Raw genomic sequence first — 19,082 nt, 5'->3', positions numbered from 1 at the left:
CAGGCTCACTGTCTCCCAAAGCCGTTGTAACACCTTGGCAAGCACACACAGTGTGACTTGTGCAGCTCTGGAAGGAGCATGCCTACTCCACACCGTTTTCTAAATATTCACAACTGCTCTTATACAATTTTACAGTCTACAGAACTAGGTGATCTATCTTGTTCAAGCTGTTTTTGCTCTTGAAAAATAAAATACCAAAGCAGAATGAAAAAAAGCTGATCAGTATTTTATGTAATTTTCCATATCCTTATCTTCATGAGGTATCTGCTGTATTTCTGAGGTGATTGGTTGGACAACTGTTTACCAGCTTGACAGAAGGGCTTCTGATCAGTAATCCGTAACTGCACACTTATTAACAAAAGAGTTCAAATACAAGACTTAGAATTAAGTACATAATTCACCAGAACTTTTGTCCTACAGTTTTGTAACTTACCACTGAACCTCCGGCTCACTCTTCTCACTTGATGTCTCCTTAACTGCACAGTTGTTACCGGTGTCTTCTGGCGCTGCGTTATAAACAGTAGTTGGCAGTGGTACAGGTAGGCTCGCAGCGTTATCGGTTTGCTCCCCATTTTCACCACTGTTGTTATACCCATCGTTAGCACCGTTGTTGCTACTTATATTTCCTCCACCAGCTGCATGAGGAGATACGGTAACAAGGGGAAAGTTTTCTGTCTTTGAGCCACTTTTTCTAGCTTCTCGTTGTCTCTTACGGTATTCTAGTAAGGATACCTATGGAAAAAAAAGATTAGAAGAAAGTTTGTTTCCTTCTTGGCATTTTCAGTTAAATGTATTCCTTCAGTGAGACATACCAATTACTTGGCTCTAAAAGATGGGCGTAGTTGAAGGCATCTCACCACACTTGCCGTTAATTTACACACCTAGTAATGGCTATCAAAGAAGACGCAAAGACAGGCTTCTGCCAAGAGGAAGTATGTATTTTGCCTCCAAAAACACAGAAGTTTGTGGAACAGCTGAAGGTTCACTGCTGAAGTCCTTCTGCTGGTTGAAGTGAGAAGGGACTTCAGAGCCCCTCCTGGAATTGCTGTGTCACTGAGAGGACAGCAATGTAGTAACGCTAAGTTTAAGAGACTGAGTCACTCTCACTCGGCCTACCTCATGTGAAAAACAGACCAAGATTTTGCTTCACTCCACTGCATAATCAAAATATCCTGAGCTTTTCATATATTTTTTTCTTGATATAAAGGATTTGTGACTTAGAATGACAAACTTTTTGCAACTTGTTTTAAATTATTATCTTCACCGCACTCTGAGCTACTGATTCAGAGCATATTTCAATTATAAATTTCAAGTATAAATGTTTATTTCCAAAACCAATGACACAGGAAGGGACATGTGGTTCTACTTTGTGTACGTGTGTGTATATTTTATTCATTTTTGAGTGTATGCACATACACACACAATTTTATATAAAAACTAGTGCATAGGCACTTCCATAGAATATAAGAATATTAGTCAATTACTTTCACTGAGAAAACTAGATCAAATGCTTTCACTATGTCTACTCACAATTTGAAGGCTGAAATACCGACCCCTTCAGACCTGCTTTGCTTAGTAAGAGAATTAGTGTTATAGAAATTACATTTGATGTCTTGATTCCTTTCCTCCTACTTATCAGCAATCTACTCTGAACCCTCTTCATAATGCAAAACAGTAAGCTGAAGTGCAATAACAACAAAAACCTAAATGGCTTAAATCCTCAATAAAGGCAGACATCTATTTCTACTCAGAGGACAGAAACCAAGGCCTGGTTTGTTAGCAGTCCGAGGTGGTGGTTTTCTATTAAAAACTCATCTGCATGCCAGGGTACAAAGAGTCAAAACACTACTGAGAGAAGGTTTAGACCAAGAATTGATCTTGTTTTGAAACAATTCATGTTATTTCCACATCACTGGGATCCCTTGAAGAAGACTGCTTTAAGCAAAGCTTTAATGTTAAGACTGGACAAGTTTTATGATGCGTGGCCATGACACGCTATTGCAATGGGATGAACTTGTATAATGCTGAGAGAAAATAAAGGAAGCAATACCCATAGCAACACTGTGATATGGGGCACCTTCTTTTAGCAACTGTGTAAGAACATGCATGTCTTAACAGATCTTAGCAAAAGGCTTCTAATTATTATTCTCCTATAGAAATCCTGAATTCTGCCCTCACCTTAAATGAGAATTTTTTTCCTCCTTCTAGGCTGCAAAGTGTAGTTAAATTTGAGTGCCTGCACCTGGAAAACCTTAAAGTCATTCTTTGAGGGGTACAGACCAAATTATTTCTGGCTGTTTCCTTCAACTGAGACCTTTACGCATGAATTCTAAGGGAATGGGAGGGGGGAGACAGATGGAGAGCCTCTCACACAACTCAGGACCAGGTAAGAACAAAGCTACGGCCTTATTTCAGTTATATCTCAGTATCAGAGAGATAAACACAAAATCCAGTTCTGATGGCAAACTTCTGAAGGTACAGTCATGAACATTCCCTTGCAGGATGTCCCAGAGCATAGCAGAAGGGACAAGTGCAAGGGGGCAGGATGGGACCAAAAAAATCAAAACCCCATCGTGCATGTATGTTACCTACACACATGTATGCTCACAAATAATACACCTCTAGTCCCCTGCCCATTGCTTTCGTGAAGAAAATAAATCACATTTATTTCTATAGTCTGTTTATGAGACATAACTGCACATGCTGCTGCACTGGAAACTTGCCAAGGAGCAAAGGGATGACCTGACACAGTCAAGACATTTATGCAGGCTGACCTCCAGCTTTGGTTCCAGCTGACCGTAACCAAAAGAAATTACCTACAGTGGCTGTTTGAGAAGAGTAGCAAGTTTATACTGTGCTTATCTTCCAAATGGTGTTTTATAAAAAAGAAACCAAGCCAAAAAAAGATTTCTTGTAACTATGGACTTGTGTACTCATAACAGCAACACCAAGATACCTTAAGTACAACTAAATAGCAATTTTCAAGTGTTAGTATCAAACCTTAGTGCAACCTCCTGTAGTAACTCATTAAGAGATGTTCCCAGTATATGATTAAATTGGTAGTATTCTAACAGAATGGAGTATTTTAATACTTGGTGGCACAAGCAACTATTTTCAAACCTGAAAAGCGGTTATTTATTGAGCATTTCATTTAAGACTCATAAGAAATAACATTAAAAATAGAAAGAAGTGATTTTTTGTATATTGTTTTTAAAAATTAATTTTACTAATGGATGCACGCAACATTACTCTTTGCTCTTCGTGAGTTCTCCTTAATAATGCCTACAGTGTAGTAAATAAAGTTTAAATGTCAGATGTTTTGTTGTTATTTTTAGTATGCTTCTTTCTTATAGAAATATTGTTACCAGACTATGTAAGAAAAACCAAACAATTCTTAAAATTATAACCTTTTTCTTTTGTGGAGGATTCTGGGGTGTGCAATTTCCATCCATCAAGTTGTCGTTATTAACAGTCCTTCCAAAGCCAGATGCAATTCCATCTTCTGAAGTACAAAAAACAGATGCTTCCATGAACATGCCTCTAGCATCGTCTTGAATCAGGCACTTTGACTCGCTTATTCTGAATCCACCTCCTACCTCCAACTGATGTGAAGGGGTCAAGTCCCTCAAATTAGAATTCATTGAGAAATTTACACCTGTCCTGTCGGGACTTTTTACCCAGGAAGAATAAATTGTGCCCCGTCCACAATGAGCAGTTTCTAATTGGCTGTTTGAATCAGTCCTATCATGTGTGGGGGCTTCCAGGTTTTTATGCAGTGCACTTTGCTCAATAACTTCGAGTCCCAGCTGGAGGTCTGACACAGATTCCATTTCGCCAGTGCACTGCCGAGTGACATCAGTCCTATTCCTTGGACTGGAATATCCAATAGTCTTTATTTCTTGCAGACCCATTTCTGTCAGGTTGGAATTTCTGAAAGAATTCAGTGCTAGAATCGATGCTCTGTCATATCCCTGCATGAAGAAAGGACAAGTCAGCTCTTCTTCCATATTGCAACATGATGACAACTATTCTGACATTGATTTGTGCCTTTAAATAGCATTAAAGACCTTGCAATACCATGAGTTTAAGAAACAGTTGTGTAGCCAGATACTTATTTCCACTACTGCTATTAAAAGCATTTTTATGAAATATGTACGAACAAAAGTCAAAATAAACTTTTAATACCAGGTTTTACTTACAACTGGTAGAGGAAGAGGAGCTTCAACAGGAACAAGTCCCTAGTTACACAGGCCTTGCTTAACTTAAGCATAAAAGGGATCCTTGATGTCAACACAATTACTTCAAGAAAAAAAATTGGTGGGGGCACGCAGGGAAGCTTTTCCAAACACTTCAGAATTTTAAGACCATTATTAAAAATCAGCATTCGGTAGAGGAAAAAATGAGAAGTTACAGAAACTGACTTCTGTATGCCTTAGAACTCTGTTAGCCATAAAAAACCCAGCACGTACCTATGGCTGGAAATATCTTTTCTAAACTAACCTGAAGTTTTCATTAATCCTTTCAAAATCATTTGCATTACAATGCAGAGTTAAGTAAAACTCTTCTTTTTGAGTCAGATAAGCACTCATTTCCAATTACACTAGTTTAGAACTACTAAATTCAATCAACAGCTATGATTGCATGAAAAATTGTGTATTTCATTATTTAAGATTTCGACCTAAAAATAAGTAAGCTTTATATATACATCCACACTTTGCCAAAAGGAAAGAATATTTGAACCATTCATTTGCAAGATCCACCAAAAGTGAAGCTCTCCAAAAATCAACAGCTGATTTTTTTTACTGCTAATTACTTCTACCTATTCCTTTTAGGCACTATAAAGTTTATGGTTCAGCATATTTATGCTTATTTTTTAGTTATCACACAATTCAAATTCCATATTGTTGTGGAACTTTGTCACTCTCCTTTTGGATGCAAATATCCCTGTGGAAGTCCTCGGATCTATGAATCACGTTGCCCTCTAGCGGTTCAACCACACAGCTTGATCCTCTACATCGGAATCTATCCTTATCTGGGAATACTCTAGGCCCATAGCTGCAGCACCTGCTGTAGCTGAAATAATCCACTTGAAACACCTTGTTACCTTTCTTCTGTACTCTCTCTCACCCTATGCATAATTAGGCTCCAGCAAAACATTTAAGAGATACTGGTAACAAGACATGCTAATGTAAACCTAAATACCGCCTGAAAAGCGCAAGCGCTGTTTTTATCTAAGTTGCAGTGGTTACCGCTCATCCACAACAGCCATTAGGATTTAAGTGACACACAAAAAAAATGGAGAAAAGCACCAGTTTAAGATAGAAAACTGAAAAGGAAAAGTGGAAATATACAATAATAGGCAAATAAAACCTGTAATGAAGTCAAATTCCACAAAACTTGCAATGACGGTGGCAAGTATTTACCCAAAGTGTTGTTTCTTGATAAAACCAAGAAACCTTTTGCAGATTTTTTGAAACATCCTTACCTCTTGACTGTAAGCTCGCCTTTTTATTTCTGGGGAACTGTCAGGTGAGGAAATATTCTAAATGAATAAGAAGAAATGTCAAGTTAATTGTTAGCCTAGAGAAACAGTACACTCCCTTGTAATAGGAGCACAAATGTTGATTTATGCAGAATGATAAAAATCTAAGCACATCAAAATCGATTATAAATCTCACCTCAAAGTGCATGGTATTCCCATGGATACATGGAGTTACAGGAGTAACTGGCGAATAAATGGGTTTGTAACCATTTCTACAGGTTTCATCTTCTGTTTTTACCCTAGGAGGAGTAGCGAACAGCGATGGCTCTGAGGCAGTGATGTCAGCATGGGTTGGTGTGGCATATGGAGAAGGAGTAGGTGTGGATGTTTCTGAGAATGCAGACTCCAACAGCTGATAGAGTCTTCGTTTTTTTAGTGGTGTTGTTAGATCTACATAAAAATTACAAAAAAGGTACAGGAGATCTAGATATAGTAATCGCAGTTAAATGCTCCATGCCGTAAGGCTATGAATCCCACATTAAAAAGTAAGTAAGCTGACAAATCTCTCTTAGGGGCAGACTCCCTGAAAAATCAACTCTTAACAGCATACAGAGATCAGTAAGTGTTGTTCTCCTTCCCCCTCCCTCCAGGATAACGGGAAGAACTGCCTACATTTCCAAAAAACGTCTCTTTCTATGCATCTTAAAGACTTTTCAGCTAAGAAGTGGAAATGCAAGTTCTGTACACAAGGATCATCTGTTATGCTCTGTATTCTCACATAAGTGTGGTTTTTAGCATGTTCCCATTTTGCATTATTCCTGACAGATTACGCAACTTTTTCCCTGGGTGCAACAGGGCCACTGAATTTAAGGGTATGAATATACAGAACATCATCTAACCTCTTGATGTTCATATTCAAAAACATTAGTGTTTTGTTGACTGTGACCATCTGTACAGATTCACTATGAGAAATGATTGTTACTTATTTTGTATCAATTATACTTTAAAGAAAATGGGAAAATAAAAACAGCTATTATGCAACTACGCCTTTCCAACAACTATCCAAAAGACAACCCATCAGGAAACAGTGTAAATGACCCCTGAACTTTCATTAACTCATCACTTTAAGAACTGCAGCCCTCCACATTTACCTACTTTGACAAAACCTTTATGTATTAGTAAAAGCATCACCTGTTAAGGAACAACTGTCGTTCAGTAATAAAGGGCTTTTATTTTCACCATTGATGGCTGGACTTCTAGATCTCTCCTGTGACGGTGAATTAAATCTATCAATCACTGATGAGTTTTCTTCTTCCAAAGCTTGCTTCAACCAACGCTTTAATAAAACAAATTGAAATCAGTAATTTTAACAGCTTGAAGATATATACTTCAAAAATGTATCACAATTCAAGTGCCAAGCAGTTTTTTTCTGCCTGAATTGATGCTAGCAAATAAAGACTTATTTTTAAGTACTATGGCATGGGGAACCACAATGAAGGGAAGCGTTACCTTCTTACAAGAGCCAGTAATATTTTCCACGGGTTCTTTTTTCCTCCTCTTTTCTGAAAGGAATGGTGAAGTAAAACGAATATAGTGCTTTGGAGTAGAATATACATGTGGGCTGTAAGTGAGACCTGGTAGAGAATTCAGCTGAGTAGCCAGAACTTCAGGGTCGGTAGTTATGCGCAGAGGCCTTTCTGATACACTGTCTGCAGGCTTCCCCGTCTTGTCGCTTTTTTCACTTAACCATTCATTGACCAAGTGCTAAGCAAAGAGGGAAAAAAATGTTTTATGAGTGTTTTCTACTAATGGCTTTCAGAAAGTTTTTAGTCTTATTACTCATGTTGTCATCTGTTACACAAATCAGAAGACAGCTGGACAAGAATATGAAGACAGTTTGGTGAAATAACTGGGAGAATGGAGGGAAGTAGTATACAATTGCTCTACATAATGAAACTTTTGTTGTTTTTCTGTAAACTAAGAACATTTAGTTCTTTTATATTTAACTCTCACTGAACATACTTCCAAGACATTTAAAATTGAGCCCGAGCACCCAAGCTCATGGAAAATTTTCTCATGTTAATTAAACAAAGTTAAATAAATTCCTTATCAGAATTCCATGTTGTCAGGACTCTGCTTCAGTCACCATGTCAGACAGATGCCTTGGACATTCTTCCTTACTGTAGCTAAATTATAGCACATTTTTATAGCACATTTACCAAAAAGGGTATTTTTCCCAGCCAGATCTGTGTTTCTGAAAAACATCTAAGTTTTAAAAGACATTTAGATGGGGAGCTTAGTGATATGGTTTAGTGGAGGACTTGTTAGTGTTAGGTCAGAGGTTGGAATCAGTGATCTTGGAGGTCTCTTCCAATCTAGATGATTCTGTGATGCTAGGATTTTAGTTCCTGTTAACAGGGAACCAGAAAGAGCAATTGAACTCTAAGTATACAGGTCTTTGAATTAAATACTTAAGAGATTCAGACCCAAATTCTTTGTTTCAAAATACCCAGCTTTAATCATCCACTGCAACGTACAGTATAGAATAAGACTGCCTTCTTAGATGCAAAATAGTTCTCAGCTTTTTTCTGAGCATTAGTAGAAGACAAGGATACTTCTCACAAAAGATTTTCACGAAAAATAAAAATACCAGCATTCACTGCACTGTAGCAGCTTGAAAAAAAAAGTGTAGAATGCAACATCTTGCTTTGCTTGAAGATTTCATCCACTTTTTTTCTCTCTCTAATCTCTTACACAGAACTAAATTCCCAAATTTTATAGAGGTAAGCAAAGCTTTTGTCCTATAAAATTAGGACATCCAAAAATAGCACATTAAATATTAATATTATTTTAAGGCTTTGACAGATTATCATAGCATTTAAGTGTTTGCTTTTTTTAAGACGAACTTACTTAGTTTCAAATCAGGACTTTCTCCTTACAAGATATAATGGGTAAAATACAACCAGATATTTACCGTTAAAAATACAGAACAGGAAAAAACTAGAGTAGAATTCAGACTTTGAGTACCTTCATTTTGCTTTTTTTGCAGCACAGAAAAAGAGGAAGAGATTCTAGCCTCCCCTCTGACAAGAATTTAGTAGTGATGCAATTAATAGGATGACTCTTGTACCATTTAAGATTTTTAGACAGATAAATAGACAGATAAATGCTAAGTTTATTTTGTGGATTTAATTAAAATCACCTAGCAATTGTTACTGTTAATCAACAAGAAGTTTCAGCCTATTACTTCTTCCTCTGCTTCCCCCGTCCCCATTTCCTCCCCAGTAAAACATTCAGAATAGCTTGTAAAGCATGGAAAAGAAAACCAGAAATTTTTAATGCTGTCTGCAGGTTTTTAAAGCAGAGCGTTTTCCTGCGTTATTCACTCCTGCAGGTTTCAGATTTTTTGGAGTGCCTTTAAATACTGCAACAGTTCTCCAGACTGTGTGCAGCGCATTGCAATAAAAAATTTATTTGAAACAAAGCACTGAAGAGCTATGAATGCTTCCCTCCCAGGTATCTGTGTAAACTTTTGAGTATTTAAATCCACTCACTTCAGAACAGATGTCTCAAAAGTACTGGAAACTAATTATTTTAAGATATTTAGTTCACTGCCATTGAAATACATTCTAAAGCCTATGATGAATAAAAGGAAGGAAAGCTAATTCCACCCACCCCACCTGCAATTAACAGTTTTAATTATGTTTCAGTTATACATATACCATTTCAGTCTATTTAGAAAGTACTTTCCCTAGAAAACATTTGTTCTAAAATAGTTCTGTAAGCTGTATTTGAAACTCTCTTAAAAATCTAAAGTAACACCTACTAAAAGATGTAACAACTTTAAAAGCTCGATTTATTACCACTGAGTGGCCAGGTAATGGTAATTTTTAAAGAAGAAAGGCTTTTTTTTTAAAAAAAAAAAAATCCATATATAGCTAAGATATAAATGCAGCTGTCTATGGTTTTTATAAACCTCTGTTCGAAGTCCATCCTTTCCTCCCCACCCTCCAGAAACTTACCTTCTTTGTTTTAGGATACTTAGTAGGACATTTATTAAGTGCTGGAGCTTCTGTTTCGGTAACCATTTCTGTAACAACAGTTTCTGTTTCGGGCTCAGCTACCAGTGCAGCATTCTCAGTTTCATTATGCTGTGAAGTTACTTCCACGTCAGGAGAAGATGGCTGGATATCTGAACACATGCTCACAGTTCTGTGTCGTCTACGCTGTTGTCCAATATGAGTTCTACTCCGAGAGAAGCTTTTTCTCTGTTTAGCTCTATTAACCTTGGCTGGGGTGGGCTTGGTGGCAGTTTCTTCTTTTGCTGGTTCCTGGTACAAAACAAAAAATTAGTAGATGGATCTCACACACATGTAAACCTACACATCTTTCTTAAAATAAATTGTTATCAGTTCCTCCTTCTTTGTATGTCAAAAAAGCCTCTCTCTTCTGTTTTTAGAGCTAAAACACTTTAGAGTTACTATTTCTACCCTACTTCAAGGAAGACTACCATGTTTCCTATACTTTCTTCCCAAGCATCACTGCCAGAGTATTCTTCACAAAGACCAGTCGCTGGTCAGATCACTGCAGGAACTCCTATACCACATTCATTCATCTACAGGCTAGAAATCATCTGCTTACACTATGTCGTCTTTCAGTTCAATATCCTTCTTGTAACTTAGAGTTTTCTGAGTGTTTAGAATTGCCATAAGGGACTTAACAGCAAGCTGGCTGATACTACCCATGGAAACAACCCAAACTGAGAATCTGTGGGATTATTTGCAAAGGAGAACTAGTATCCAGCAACAATAGACTGAAAAAATGTCCATGATATATTAAGGGTGGCCTGCAAGAAGAATTTAGAACAAACTAAGCCTTAATAATTCCTTTGAAAGAAAAGACTACAACCTCTTCTGAATAACTCACTGGAGGAGCAAGCCTTTCTCTACTGGTTATAGAGGGTGCCTGAAGAAAACCAACTCCTGGCCATAGAATGAGCATCAGTAAATACTTCCCACCTTGAACTTCAAAGACAGACTCAATTATATAGTAGCTCTGTGTGTATGCACTTTCACATAAACTAATGTTAACTGAAATTCCTTGTTTAATTCTATGAACAGTTACCTGGGGGGGTGGGGTGGGGTCAACAGAAGACATTATGTCAAAGTACTATCCAGATTTTGGTCAAATATGAGTTCAGGTGATTAAAAGAGTTTCATACACCTTAATGCAAATCAATATCCAAACTGATCAACATTGCCTTTTAAAAATCCAGCTTTAAGATAAAGTTCTGGGTAAATACCTGAATAAACTCGGTGTCATTGAGAATCTGTGCTTCCTTGCATTCTGATTTAACTTCAGTTTTTGCTGTGCTGATCCTTTCCAAAGCCTGTTCTCTTCTTTTTTCTCTTTTTTCTAGTCTGGCAAAAGCTTGCAGGATAGCTTCCATTTTCCTTTCTTCTCTTGTCTGATGGATATAATAACAATCATCAAATTTCAGTCAATCTTGCACATCTGTAAATACTGTGAATTGTTTTAAGTGCTTCAGAACATGTACAGTGTATGTTGACATGCAGATCACTTTCAGCAAAGCTCAGAGAAGAGGGAGATGTTAGAATGATTGCAATTATTGCAGACTTTTGAAGAAAGGCTTGCATTCTCATCAGCGGTGACAAACAAGAAGAGAGGGTCCTGCTTTAGATTAGAGAACTTACTAAACAGACATATACTAGTATACCACTGGCCTGTAAACGTAAGAACACACATCACTGGGTTACTTACTAGCCTGTGTAATATTTAAAACGCAATGAAATGCTCATGACCAAAACCATGAAATTTTACTATATACACAGAAGTACCACAACAAAAAGCTTCACTACTCTCTGACTCTATTTACCAAAGTGCTATGTAGTATATCAAAACATGCAACCAGCATCCAAGAATCACTAATTCAAAGTAAGATAACTTTGGATCACCCACAGAAGTTACATTTTCTGTCAATTGGTAATTGAAGTCTAGTCCTATTAAAGAGGTAGCTCCCTACCTGCACAGAGCTCTGCTTAAGACAGCACAGATGCTGCAGAATTGGGGGCTTCTATTTCAAGCTTTATTTAGTTTCAGTGCCTGCAGTGCAACAACAGTGCATGGATAGCAACAACATGTTTGCATCAAAGAAAATGCCTGTAAGTGTATTGCTCATTTGAGTGAATGAGGAACACAACTCTGTTTTTGCCACTGAGCTTGCCTTGGTTTGAATGGTAAAACAGATGCGAACTTGAATTATTTGCAGCCTTCATGATTGAGACAGAGTAGTAATTATGTCTGTAACTACTAGAGCAACCACGCTGTAACGTAGTTCCATAAGGTTTTACTTCTGTAAGAATACCAAAGTAAAACACCCAAAAAACAAACAGAAAAGTGCCAGCATGTCCTCTGGACCAAAGGCAGCATATCCAACAGTGCTCACTGAGTATCACTCCTCAAACGCATGAGGAGGCACTCCAATATGTTAAAACTAAAGCTCACGCTGCCATTCTTCAGATTTCATACTAAAATACAAATTATTAACGTAAAGAGATTTTACTTTCTGATGTCAGATAAAATTAAAAATCCAAGTCTTACTGATTCTGTTAGTGACAATTGTAGAAGTACTGACGAAAAGGAATGCAAATCCCTCCCCTTGAACTTCTGTAAGGCCTGGGCAGATGCAGTTTTGGTGCCGCCTTGAAATTAATTTAGAAGTTCTTTTTAATCTGATCCATTATCCTAATTAAATACAATTTGGTTTCCATGGGTCACAGTGCAAGTATATTGTTCGCAATGTTTTAGAAAAAGGAATCTAACTAGAGTAGTCTGTCATTGACCAAATTATCATCACCCGACATTAAGGAAAAATAACAAACACTATTTATATAAGGAAATATATATCCTTATATAAGGATATAATATCCTTATATAAGGATATTTTTATAAGGAAAAATAACAAACATTGTCTGAGGAAAGGAGAGCATCAGTAGAGCTGTCACACCCAGAGAATATAAATAAAGAAGAAATGAAATAGTATTTTAGAGAACTTATCTACAATTTTAGTTTAAATAAAGTTTCAGTACTGAAAAAGTTTAACTGGTAATATCTGAACACAGTTTTCATAAATTAGTAAATTATTAGTTAATAGTGGTTTGCTACACTTACCCAAAATAAGATAAAGCCTGATTTTATTTTTAAAGATGGTACTCATACTCCTTTCAGGTTAACAAAATTGTGTTTAATGATTTTGAGTTAGGGATGTCATAGAATCACAAAATGGTTTGGGTTAGAAGGGACATTAAAGACCCCACAGTTCCAAACCCCTGCCATGGGCAGGGACACCTCCCACCAGACCAGGTTGCCCAAAGCCCCATCCAGCCTGGCTTGAACACCGCCAGGGATGGGGCATTCACAGCTTCTCTTGGGCAACCTGTGCCAGGGCCTCACCACCCTCTGAGTAAATAATTTATTCCTGCTATCTATTCCTCTTTTAGTTTAAAGCCATTCCCCTTTGTCCTATCACTACACTCCCTGACAGAGTCTCTTCCCAGTTTTCCTGGAAGGCCACTGTAAGGTCTCGCTGCGGCCTTCTCTTCTCCAGGCTGAACAACCCCAACTCCTTCAGCCTGTCCTCACAGAGAGGTGCTCCAGCCCTCCAGTCATCCTCATGGCCTCCTCTGGACTCCATGTCCTTTTTGTGCTGAAGGCCCCAGAGCTGAACACAGGGCCTCAGGAGGAGCCTCATGAGAGCAGAGCAGCGGGGCACAATCCCCTCCCTCACCCTGCTGGCCACACTTCTGTTGATACAGCCCAGGACAGGTTTGGCTTTCTGGGCTGTAAACACACATTGCTGGCTCATGTTGAGCTTCTCATCCACCAACACCCCCAGGGCCTTCTCTTTAGGGCTGCTCTCAATAAAGTCCCCCTACTAATAGAATATAAATATGCTGAAGCAATCTGAAGCTTACTTAAGGAGACAGAACAAAAAACAAGTGATTAATGCTCATTTTCCACAGGCTCTTGTTGTGTGCTATACTGTAGGTCAAGAATTTCACCACAGTTCTTGGCAGTTTCATGAATCTCCCTTAATCTTACAAGAGAACTGTGGAATAGTACCTCCTCAGTTCACCTGTATGATCACCTGTAGATAAAAGGTATGAGGGAAAAGAATGCACTGAACAGTAAGAAAATGCCATGTCTATTTTGAACTTCTGGAATAGCATAGTTTAGTTCAAAGGGCCTTCAAAATTCATCAAGTCCAACTGCCTGACCACTGCAGGGCTAACCATAAATTAACGAAAATATTAAGCATGTTACCCAACTGTCACTTGAACACTGACAGACGTGGGGCATCAGCCACCTCTGTTGAAAACCTGTTCCAGTGTTTGGTCACCCTCACAATTAAGAAATTTTTCCTGACATTCAGTCTGAACATCCCCTGATGAAGCTGTGTGCCATTCCCCCCATCCTGTCATCAGTTACTGGGAGCAGAGTCCAGCACCTCACCCCTGCACATCCCCTCCTCAGGAGGCTGCACAGAGCAATGAGGCCGCCCCGCAGCCTCCTGGTTCTGAGTGCCCTCAGCCTCTCCTCACAGGACGTGCCTTCCTGCCCTTGTACAAGCTTTGTTGCCCTCCTCTAGAGGCTTTTTAGGACTTTAACTTCCTTTTTATAACGTGGAGACCAGAACCACACACAATATTCAAGGTGAGGCTGCACCAACTGTAAATGTAGCAGGAGAACCGCTGGCTGCCTGTGCTGTGTTTACTGCACCCCAACCTCTTGGCTGCCAGGGCACACTGCGGCTGATGCTGAGCCTGCTGTCACCAGCACCCCCAAACCCCTCCCTGCAGAGCTGCTCTCCAGCCACTCGTCTCCCTGCCTGTGCCTGGTGTTACTCCCTTCTGTGTAAGTACTGTACACATTCACAACTAACAGCTGTGAGGGCAGAGTAAAATGTCATGGAAACAAAGCAGAAGCTTTTATGCAACACTGATACAAATTATTCAGAAGATCCAGATGATGATGCTTTTATGAAGAAAAAGAACTAAGTTGCAGAATTTATATGCATTCAAGAGACAAACCCAGTAATGGCAAAAATCTGTAAACAGGTCACAGAACAGTATGAGCGTAAAAGCCTTCCAAAGCAAGAATTCAAGGCCAAAACTAGCTGGCTCATGCTAATGCTAAGTATCAATGATTCCCCTCTAGTGTGAATAATTCATTTCCTCACCATCTACTTTCTCACTTCACCAAAAATCATCTAATTGCACTCTAGCAGTACCTGGTTAGATTTGAAAAAGACTGCAGTTACCTGCAGTGCCATTAGAAAAAGCAGATGAGCCACCTACCACTGGGATGGCACATCATCCATTTCACTGTTGAAAAAAAAAAAAAAAAATAGGTGCAATGGTCAACTGCCATAAAAACTTTAGAGAAAAGCTTTAAAGTAATGTTGACAGTTCAGCAAATGGAACAAAACTCTCCCTGTCATTTTGAATCTTAAAACAATGCCAAAGAAATAATTCGTCTAATAACTTTCAGATATCAAAATCAAAGATGGATGTCTACAGACTTGATGAAACATTTTTTTGAATATACCAAGTAATTAACAGCACATTAAGATGAACACTTGTCCTAAATGTGCTGAAAGGACATCTGGTACGAGCAACATTGAATAATGTCAGACAACTGAAATGCTGATCTTGTGATCATACCAAGAGGAAAGATGCCACAGCAGCAATTGCCTTAAGCTGCAGACAAAAAGTACTTTAAATGTCATTTGAGGTCTTTATGCACAAAATAGCTCTTGGCAGGTACTCATACACTAAATCCAGGAGAGAATAAAAAGCAAACATCAATTCAATGACAAAATAGTGTTGTACTAAACACAGCATGATATGAGATAAATACAATAGAGATAAAGGAATCACATAATGGCGTATAGGCTCTGGATCAAACTGAATACTATTCGAGTTAAAATTCACCAACAGAGAAGACGCCAGAATTGAAAAAGTGGAAAACAGTGAAGAATGACAGTAAGATAAATAAGAGGTAGATGGTGTAATGACTTGCTTTTCAGTTCTTACATATATGAAAACAAAAACACGACTAACTTCAAGGAAAGTGAAAGGACGGTATCCTTATCGCACACTGTGTGTACCCTAAATAACCTGTTAGGGAAGATAGGGGAGGTGGGGGAGAGTAAGGCAGCAGGCAGCATGGCCAACCTTAAGTTGAAGGCCAATTTCCCTTTGTTTTAATATAACATTTCCTAGACTGTTGATTCAACAGCAGAAAGATGTTAAACGTTCATCTTTGTTTCCACATTCCTCCCCCACCAACCTCCAACTCACCACGTACAACATCCATTCACTATGCCTCTGAATTACTTTCTCCTCCCTAAAACCAGTTCCCTTTCTTACAGCCTTCTGTGCTGCTATATGCTGTTTAGCTTTAGGTCAGAAAAGATAAAAGAATGAGATCACTATTTAACATATGTTCGAATAAAAAACTACAACAAGAAACAGTGTTGACAATGTTTCCTCTCTGAAATTTTTAGCTCTCCTGACAAGACTAATAATCACCCAGGTCCATGCAATTCAGGTACAACTGTATCTGAAATAGCAGGACAGCAAGCAGGAATTGTGAAAGGTCTAGAAAGTATAGCAAATCTTTTAAATCTATGTACTTAAATTGCAAGTGGTTTTCCATACTAAGCACAGACACGCACAGCTACATAAAGATATGAAAATATGTTTTCCTTCTAATACAGGGTGACAGTATTACCACTATAAACACCCAGTTCTTAAAGAGAAGACAAAGGTATGTTTCTTCATATTTTACCATCAGAGCACAGCCCCCAGAGTTGGCTGTTTTTTTTCTTTTTTTTTTTTTCTTTTTTTTTTAATAGGGCGGGAAGGAAGTAGCAGAATCATCTCTTTACATTTGGTGAATTTACTAATAAATTCTTGCCAAACTTGCGCTGAATTGTTGCTGTTTGTAGTCTTTGACTTGGGTTGACAGCTTCACAGAAGGCAAGCTTACCAACAACACTAGTCTGTAAGACACCAACTCAGATCTGAATTGCTACATAAACAGTAACTATTAATGGAAGTAAAGGAAGTTAAAAAGAAAATGAAATACAAAGAGAACTTGCAAAGAAGATAACCTACCTGAGACATGCGAAGTAGCATTTAGAATTGAATCAGTGTGCAATATTCATAAAGTGATAAATCTTTACAACAAACTCATGGCCAAGAAAATAGTTGGTTCTGACACTTGAACAGGTGCAAGTTAGAAGTCTTGAACCATACTTCTGAAAGACTTCATTTCTCTCCCTAAGTTAATGCATGTACAAAAATTGCACAAATCTAGATATACTCTTGTACAAAGAACCAAAATAAGTCTGTTCAGAAGACTGGTTACAAGCAGAACATTTTAAAGTCATGAACAGTGAAGTGTTAGAATAAAAAGGTTTTCCAAATAAAAATTGTATACAAAAAGTGAGCATAAACAATAAAAAGATAGCATTTTAAATGTCCCAAATACTAGTATTGCATTACGCATCTTGGTGAAGATTTTGATTTAATCTGTTTGAAGCATCTCACATTTTGAATGCCCAACACAAAAGCACATTTTATAATACCAGTGCTCATAACACTGTTCTATATCAATCTGTAAAAATTAGGATTTCTGAGGCTTTGTAAGTTGGGAATTCAAGAAAAAATTAGTACCATCTATAAAACAGCCATTAAAAATAATGTGCAGTAATAAGGAGTGAAGAAAATCAATTCTACTTGATTGCTACAGGCATTTTTTTTAAGCAATAGGAAGTTATATACATTTGAAGATAAAAGCAGATTTTTGTGAGAAAGCGATGATCAAGCCAGATGAAATGCTCTCACTCAAATAGCAAGCCTTGCATTTGAAGTTGAAGATCATGTAAGGATCTGACTTCATATATACTCAGATTCTAAATGCCTACAGAAAGGCAGCAATTAGCATGGGAAGAGCAGGTGTCACTAAGCCTTAGTGACAACTTTAGGCAGCTACTTGCTTCCCAACTTACCATCTTCCTTTTCCTTTCTGCAATCTGCTCCTCTGATTCCATTTCTACTTCATTGCTAATGGGAGTTTTTTCTTCTATATCATCAATAAAATCTGGCTCCTGAAAGATGGAAATGACTGCTTTACAGAAGCTCCACTACTCCTGCAAACTAGGGAATACTAAAAGCTACACAGAACCAAGAATCCTCAGATCACTACTTCAAAAGTAACCAAGCCAATATATCAAGGTAAAATGTACAAAAGCTGACATCTATTTGTACCTTTACATAAACCTGTAAATATAACCACTTGACTAGATCTTTTTCAATCTGAGCTTAGACACATCTGTATCTTTTTTCTTAAGCATACTGATCTTACTGAAGTTTTGGGGTCCCGTCCCCAGCCACCCATCCACTCCCAACCCCCCAGATTTTTAGAATTAAACCTGCAGTCCAACAGAAACTTTTGGGCACTAACACTGGCCACTGATCTAGCCACTTCTTAACAAGTTAAAGAATTAGGAGCTTTCCATTATACATCCGTTGAAAAAAAAAAATAAACCCTGGGCATTATAGTGATGTACAACAAATGTTGTCATGTCAAAAGGAGAACTTAACGTACTATTACATGGAATTTCTTCTCAGCTCCGGAGTGTATTTCATCGAAGTGACATCTTCCATTTACAATCTCACTACAGTTTAATAACAGTGCCATGCCACAGAGAAACAAAATTTAGCTAACTAATAATGGTTATTTGGTTTGAGAAAAGAACACAGAAGAGTAGCTTTGAAGGTTAAGTTTGTTAGCCCTACATGCAATTTTACCTTTTGATTAGGTGACTAGACAGAACTCCTTAGCATTTGTCTTTAAAGCACATTTGCCCATATCCTTTCTTTTACCTTAACATGAGATATTTTGTCCCAGGAAAGAAGGTATCAATTGACTGACTGGGCCTCTATATTTATATACACAGTTTAACAGCTTTATTCTCCTCACAATTCTTATTAAGTTCAGTTTGGAAAAAACATTGAGTTCTCCTGTGACTGCTCTGTCAAAGCAGTATGCTATGCTAAAAGCCCAGGAGAAGGTTCCAAATACCAGTTAAAAAGCAACAAAAAGAGTCATGTAAGATTGGAAAGTTTAAATATTGATTCTGCAGATCGCTTTTAACAGTCACATGCCATGCCTTCTGGACTTCCAAGCATTTTAAAGAGACGTAGATACTAAAACCACAGAACGATTTGATTGTCTTATAAAAACTGGGTGGGGGGGGGGGTGTAAAATATGATAATTTTCACTGTATTTCCTTTGCTCCTAGTGACGCTAAAAGATGAAAAACTTGAAAATCTCTCCTCCCAGAACAAAAACTCTCCCCCTCTCCCCTTAAATCATCATCATCACAAGCCACCACATTTGAGGAAAGTTTAAATTGTATTTTCCCTACAACAACAAAGATAGTTACCAAGGTAACAATCCTTTCATGCGAAATACTTCTTTAACAGCTGCTCTGCAAAGCTAGGTTCAT

The 19,082-nt window shown here is 37.9% G+C and overlaps 1 protein-coding gene across 15 annotated transcripts in view; it reads right to left on the bottom strand.

Moving 5' to 3' along the window:
* Positions 1-19,082, bottom strand: part of KMT2E (lysine methyltransferase 2E (inactive)) — a 67,970-nt gene that overhangs the window by 7,443 nt on the left and 41,445 nt on the right. For 14 of the 15 annotated variants that reach the window (XM_035313507.1, XM_035312789.1, XM_035314078.1 and 11 more), the window contains 9 exons: positions 17,580-17,678; positions 10,785-10,949; positions 9,505-9,813; positions 6,992-7,246; positions 6,674-6,818; positions 5,679-5,932; positions 5,486-5,542; positions 3,408-3,971; positions 434-732 (listed from right to left, as the gene is read on the bottom strand). In XM_035313507.1, coding sequence (XP_035169398.1) covers positions 434-732; positions 3,408-3,971; positions 5,486-5,542; positions 5,679-5,932; positions 6,674-6,818; positions 6,992-7,246; positions 9,505-9,813; positions 10,785-10,949; positions 17,580-17,678 — 2,147 coding nt within the window. The remainder of the gene's footprint in view (positions 1-433; positions 733-3,407; positions 3,972-5,485; positions 5,543-5,678; positions 5,933-6,673; positions 6,819-6,991; positions 7,247-9,504; positions 9,814-10,784; positions 10,950-17,579; positions 17,679-19,082) is intronic. The other variant, XM_035314947.1, reaches the window with a different exon arrangement.

The sequence above is a fragment of the Oxyura jamaicensis genome, chromosome 1 (assembly GCF_011077185.1).
Source record: "Oxyura jamaicensis isolate SHBP4307 breed ruddy duck chromosome 1, BPBGC_Ojam_1.0, whole genome shotgun sequence".
Taxonomy (NCBI): Eukaryota; Metazoa; Chordata; class Aves; order Anseriformes; family Anatidae; genus Oxyura; species Oxyura jamaicensis.
The sequence above is the reverse complement of the archived record's forward strand: the minus strand, read 5'-3'. Positions and strand labels throughout refer to the sequence as shown.